The sequence below is a fragment of the Arachis ipaensis genome, chromosome B10, assembly GCF_000816755.2.
Source record: "Arachis ipaensis cultivar K30076 chromosome B10, Araip1.1, whole genome shotgun sequence".
Lineage (NCBI taxonomy): Eukaryota > Viridiplantae > Streptophyta > Magnoliopsida > Fabales > Fabaceae > Arachis > Arachis ipaensis.
The window spans coordinates 74,636,753-74,642,856 of NC_029794.2; the positions used below are offsets into that span (position 1 = coordinate 74,636,753).

Sequence of the window (6,104 nt, forward strand, 5' to 3'; positions counted from 1 at the left end):
ATGTCTTGACTGCATAGACCAAGTGTTTGTGTCACAGGGCATTGAGCTTCCTCTACTTCCAGACTCTCCCGCCTCTGATGAGCAGGACCAAGAGGAGGAGCATAGCGAGGAGGCGACACAGCAGGAGACACCACTAGAGACGCAAACCACCATTGAGGTCCAGCATGACAATCCACAGCCAGTACTTGAGCTACAGCCAGTACCACCTCCAGTCCCACAGCCCGAGCCTGAGCATGAGCCACAGCCTGGTGCGATTGTTGACCCCCATCCCGAGCTTCAGTAGTAGCATCGAGGACGATGTTTAATTCTAAAGTGTGGGGAGGTCACCGTTTGTGACCGGTGTTTGCATCCATGTTGTGAACTTTCAGACTTTTATCTCTATTCGCTACTACTTTATTTTGTTTTATTCTGCACTTTATGTTTTAGATCATTTCGGGATTACTGTACATATTTATGCTATTGTAGATACTTTTATTTTGGTTGTGCACACTCTTAGTATATATATATATGCTTTGCATCTTAGTTGTTGAGTGTGATTAGAAAATAATTTCTAGATTGCTAAAAATCTAGTCAACCCTTTTTATATAAGAAATGTGTTTTGATTGAAAAAGGGGTAAACTAGGAGAATTTTTAAAATTTTCTAAATCACAATGTTGCATTAGAATAAGCGTAGTCAATATGATGAAAATTTCCAAGAAACTCGTTTTTAGGGCACCACCCCAATTGGTTGAAATTTTTTTTTAGAACTTGCTTGAGCTATATACTTGTGGATCATGTTTTGAGCTAAGAACACAAGCATGTGAGAATTGAGCCTAATTGTGTGGTTGCATCATACATAACCACTTACTTCCATTCTTGTGTGCATTATTCTCCTCCTATGATTGTAATCCTTGATTTGTTTAATTCTATATGTCCATTAAATTGTGTATACATGCATTTATATGATTGAGGCTATTGTTCAAATAGCTCACTTACCCAAATAGCCTACCTTTTATCTTCCATTGTTAGCCAATTTTGAGCCTATGCTTGACCCATTTGTTCTTAATTGTAGCACATTACAAGCCTAAGCAAAAAAACAATAAATATCCCTTAATTTGAATCTTTGATTAGCCTAGGCTAGTGAGAGTGTTTATCATCTAATTTTGGGAAAGTTGGGAACATTGAGTGGAGATAAAAGTGTGTTTATCTTTCTTGTTGAAAAATATTGGGAATTGGGTACATATTCATGTATTAATCATGTGTAAACCACATGCATTGATGCTCTTGTATATATATAAAAAAAATTTTAATAAATTTCTCATATATAAAAGAAAGAAAAAGAAAAGCAATAAAAAGGGGACAAAATGCCCCAAAGTTCAAAGTTCAATAAGAGTCAATGCATAGGTCTGGTGATCAAAAAGAGAGTACATGAGTGTGTGAGAAAAGTGAAGAATGGGTAGTTACGTTTGTTTAGAATTGTATAGGTTGTCATAGGTTAGGTGGGAAGTTTAAGCTAATCAAAGATTCAAATCTCAAGCTCACTTGACCATATGCATCTTACCTTAACCCTAGCCCCATTACAACCTATGGGAAAGACCTCATGATATTTGTATGCATGCATAAAGTGATTGTTGATTGTTAGATGAAAAACAAATCTTAGAAAGCATGATTAGGGGAGAATTGAGTAAATCAACCCCATACACTTGAGTGCTTAGAGCGAATACACATCCGGCGAGGGTTCGATCGCTCAATTACATGTTTCCACCCATGATCATCTTCTCTTGCAAGTTTGTGAACTCTTTCAATGATTCAATCCCATTGTGGTTTGCTTGATTGCTAATACCTTAGCCCTTGTGCTTATATGCGTATTCTTGGAAGTTGATTTATTTTGACTAAGCCATTGCATCATATAGATAGATTGTATTTAGTAGTTGCATTGAATAAATGCTAATACCCTTTTGCTTCTTCTTGATTTTAGCATGAGGACATGCTTAGTTTAAGTGTGGGGAGATTTGATAAACCCCGATTTCGTGATTTATCTTGTGCTTATTTTGGGGGATTTTGTCACATTTTCTCGCATTTATTCAATGAAATAGCATGGTTTTGTAATTCTCCCTTGAATTTTGCTTAAGTGTAAAGACATACTTTTAGGCCCTAAATTAGTGATTTTAATTCACTTTAATTCCATTCGATGCCTTGATGTGTTTGATGAGTGATTTCAGGTCCGTAAGGTAAGTATTGGATGGAAGAAATGAGGAAAAAAGCATACAAAAAAGGAGAATGCATGGAGAAACAAATATTTGGAATGCACCAAATGATGCGCATGCGCACCAGGCGCGCACGCGCAAAAGTGATTTCGCCTATGGACGCACTCGCGTACATGCAGCATCCGCGCGGGTTGAGAATTTGCCAGCGACGCGCACGCGCACATGGCGCGCACGCGCACATGGCGCGCACGCGCCAATACTCTCACGTGGCCCACTTAAAGAAAAAACGCTGGGGGCGATTTCTGAGCTGCCCAGGCCCAAATCCAAATTGTTTCTGAGTGTATTTCATGCAGAATTGAAGTCCAAGCAAAGGGGGAGCAATTAGTTTAGCCAACATGAGCCTTTAGTTAGTTTTCTAGAGAGAGGAACTCTCTCTTCTCTCTAGATTTAGGATAGAAATTAGGGTATAGTTAGGTTAATCACTCTCAAATTTCTCTTTCAATTTTTGTTTTGATTTCAATTCTCTTTATATTTTAGTGTTCTATTGTCTCAGTCTTCTTATTTTCTCTAGTCATTTTCTTATTTGCTCTCTTTAATTTTGATGAACACTTGTTGGATCTTGTTTACATTTAATGCAATTTAATGTTTGATGTTTCTTTATTGTTGATTTGAGTTGTTGATCTTGTTTCCTTGCAATTTGTAGTTGGTAGATTTATTATTCTTGCACTTTTATTATGCTTTCTTTTATTACCCACCAAGTATTTGACAAAATGCTTGGTTGGGCTTTAGAGTAGATTTTGAGCATTCTTGGCTTGGAAAGAGTAATTGGGCAATCTTGAGTCATGAAAACCCAACTCATGTTGGTGATCTAGAGTTGTTAGCTAATATTGTTTCCATTGACGCTAATCTTTTGCTAATTTAATTAGTAAGTTGATTAGGACTTTTGGATTGATATTAGCTAGTCTTATTAGACTTTCTCTCATGGAAGATAATATGATATCTTCTTCCAATATTGTAGATGACATAATAAGATAAATTCTTGTTATTATTGTGGTATGATTGATTAATCTTGTTTGACTTTCTTCCTATTTGTTGGAGTTGACTAAATAAGATGAATTAATCATTGCATGACTAGGATAGAAAGCCTATAATCTCAATCTTTGCCATGAATGTCTCTCTCTTCATTAATTGCTTTCTCTTTATTACTTGCTTTCTTTAATTGCTTACTTGATTTACTTTTCTTACCCATTTAATTTCTTGCCCCCAACATCAAAAACCCCCCTTACACCCTTCATAGCCAATAATCATACACTTCATTGCAATTCCTTGTGAGACGACCCGGAGTTTAAATACTCCGGTTAATTTTCATTGGGGTTTGTTACATGTGACAACCAATATTTTTTATGTGAGTATTGTTTGTTAGTTTGGAGCTATGCTTACACTGAAGAAGTTGTTATTTCTATGAGAGAAATTCTAAACCATCGAACAAAACTCATTATCAGTGCATCTTGACATTTACAAGATGCTCCTATTCCCATTTTCTCTAAGAGACAAGGCCACTCAATGGCTAGAAACCTTCCCAAAAGAAAGTATTACCAACTGGGATGACCTGGTTAGCAAGTTTCATGCCAAGTTCTACCCCTCTCAAAGAGTCATCAAGCTCAAAAAGAATGTGCAAACTTCCAAACAACTAGAAGGAGAGTCACTATATGAAGCTTGGAAAAGGTACAAGGCATTAATTAGAATATGTCCTGAGGACATGTTTAGTGAGTAGGTTAAGCTCCAAAACTTTTATGAAGGTCTATCCATGAAGGCAAGAAAGGTCTTGGACTACTCTTCAGGAGGGGTCATTGCAAATGATGAAGACTGCACAAGAAGCACATGATCTCATAGACATGGTTGCTAACAACCAATACTTCTATTCCTCTGAAAGACAGGCAGCTCCCAAAAGAGGTGTTTATGAGCTTGAAGGTGTAGATGCAATCTTAGCTCAGAACAAGCTTATGCACCAGCAACTTCAACAACAAATAGAAATGATGTCAAAGAGGATGGATGGATTGCAACTAGCTGCAGTGAGTACAATCAACCAACCTCCAATTGTGTGTGGGCAAAGTGAAGAGAGCTATGAAGCCTACAACACCGAGCAGAAGCATGAACAAGTTCAAGACATGCACAATCCAAATTCTGGCCAAAATGACTTCCATGGGGACACATACAACCCCTCATGGAGGAACCACCCCAATCTAAAGTGGGGAGAAAACCAGAATTCATGGCAGAGAAATTCTAACCCAAACAACTTCTGCAACACAAGCCACCAAAACCACCAACCCACTAACCATAATACATATGGAAAACCCCATAAAATCCTCCTCCATCCACCTTCTATCCACAAAATAACCCCTCAACTAACCAAAATAACTTCCATCAACCATTAACATCACACACTCAACCACAACCACAACACGAATCCCAAAGAATCTCGAACTTGAAGATGATAATGGAGAAACTGATGAAGAATCAAGAAATGGCCAACAAGAATTATGAAGCTTCCATGAGGAATCTGGAAAGGTAAATTAGGCAATTATCTAAGAAGCCAGCTAAGAGGCCAACCAATGCCTTCCCTAGTGATACCATTCTTAACCCCAAGGAGGAAAGCAAGGAAATACAACTAAGGAGTGGGAAGACACTGGAAGATGACACCAAGGTTACCAGCAAAGAAGGAACAAAGGATGAAGAGAATGACCAAAAGAACTCCAAGAAGAAAGAAGAACCACAAGCCTCAAAGAAGGGGAAGCAAGTCTTAGAGGAACAACCACAAGAGCAAAGAAGGGAGGTGAAGCCCTATGTCCTTCCTCTACCATACCCTCAGAGGCTGCACAAAGAAATCAAGGACCAATAATTCCCCAAGTTCTTGAAAATCTTCAAGAAGCTAGAGATCAACCTTCCACTTGCTGAGGCATTAGAGCAAATGCCACTTTATGCAAAATTCCTCAAGGATCTCATCAACAAGAAGAGAAGTTGGAAAGAAAAAGAAACTGTGATCCTAACTCAAGAGTGTAGTGCTGTGATTCAGAAAGACCTACCACCAAAACTCAAGGATCCTGGGAGTTTTCTCATACCATGTACCATTGGTAATATGCCAATTGATAAAGCTCTGTGTGATTTGGGTTCAAGAATCAATCTGATACCGCGTTCTATGATGAGAAAGCTATCTATAGAGGAGGTGAAGCCTACAAGAATTTCGTTGCAACTAGCTAATAGGTCACTCATCATACCCAATGGAGTGGTAGAAAACCTTCTAGTCAAGGTGGGCAAGTTCATCTTTCCAGCAGATTTTGTGATTCTAGACTTAGATGAAGAAGGAAGTGATTCAATCATACTGGGAAGACCCTTTCTAGCCACAACAAGAGCCATCATTGATGTAGAGAAAGGAGAGATGATCTTAAGGGCACACGATGAACAAATAACTATCAATGTCTTCAAGAAAATGCAATTCCCTGCTGAAAAGAAATACTACATGAGGATTGAGGATGAGGACTTAAACTGGAAAGAGAAACCAAAGGAACTACCTCCAAGACTCGCAAATTCACCCTTGGGAAAGAAACTTGAGACTGAAGAAAAGAAGAAGGATCAAGAGAACAAAGAAACTGAGAAGGAGCTACAAGAAAAGACACCAGAAGGGACAGTGAAGAAGAAAGCTCCTAACATTGAAATCACCAAGAAGGAAAAGTCAAAGAAAAAGGGGAAGAAGAGTAAGCAAAAGGTGCCAAAGGGGTGGAGGTACAAGAAGATTCCAATTGAAGGATTCTCACCAGGGGACAAGGTGAAGCTGATCTATCAACAGTTGGAAACACCTCCACATCCTTCTGAATTCTACACTGTCAACAAGATCCTCTTATTGGAACATATAGAGGTTAT

The 6,104-nt window shown here is 38.5% G+C and overlaps 1 protein-coding gene across 1 annotated transcript in view; it reads left to right on the plus strand.

Moving 5' to 3' along the window:
- The window catches only part of LOC110268432 (putative uncharacterized protein DDB_G0268364), a 5,820-nt gene extending 735 nt beyond the window's left edge, over positions 1-5,085 (plus strand). Inside the window, exons 2-5 of the mRNA XM_021114576.1 lie at positions 38-248; positions 3,689-3,911; positions 4,000-4,434; positions 4,764-5,085. Of these exons, the coding sequence (XP_020970235.1) occupies positions 38-248; positions 3,689-3,911; positions 4,000-4,434; positions 4,764-5,085 (1,191 nt within the window). The remainder of the gene's footprint in view (positions 1-37; positions 249-3,688; positions 3,912-3,999; positions 4,435-4,763) is intronic.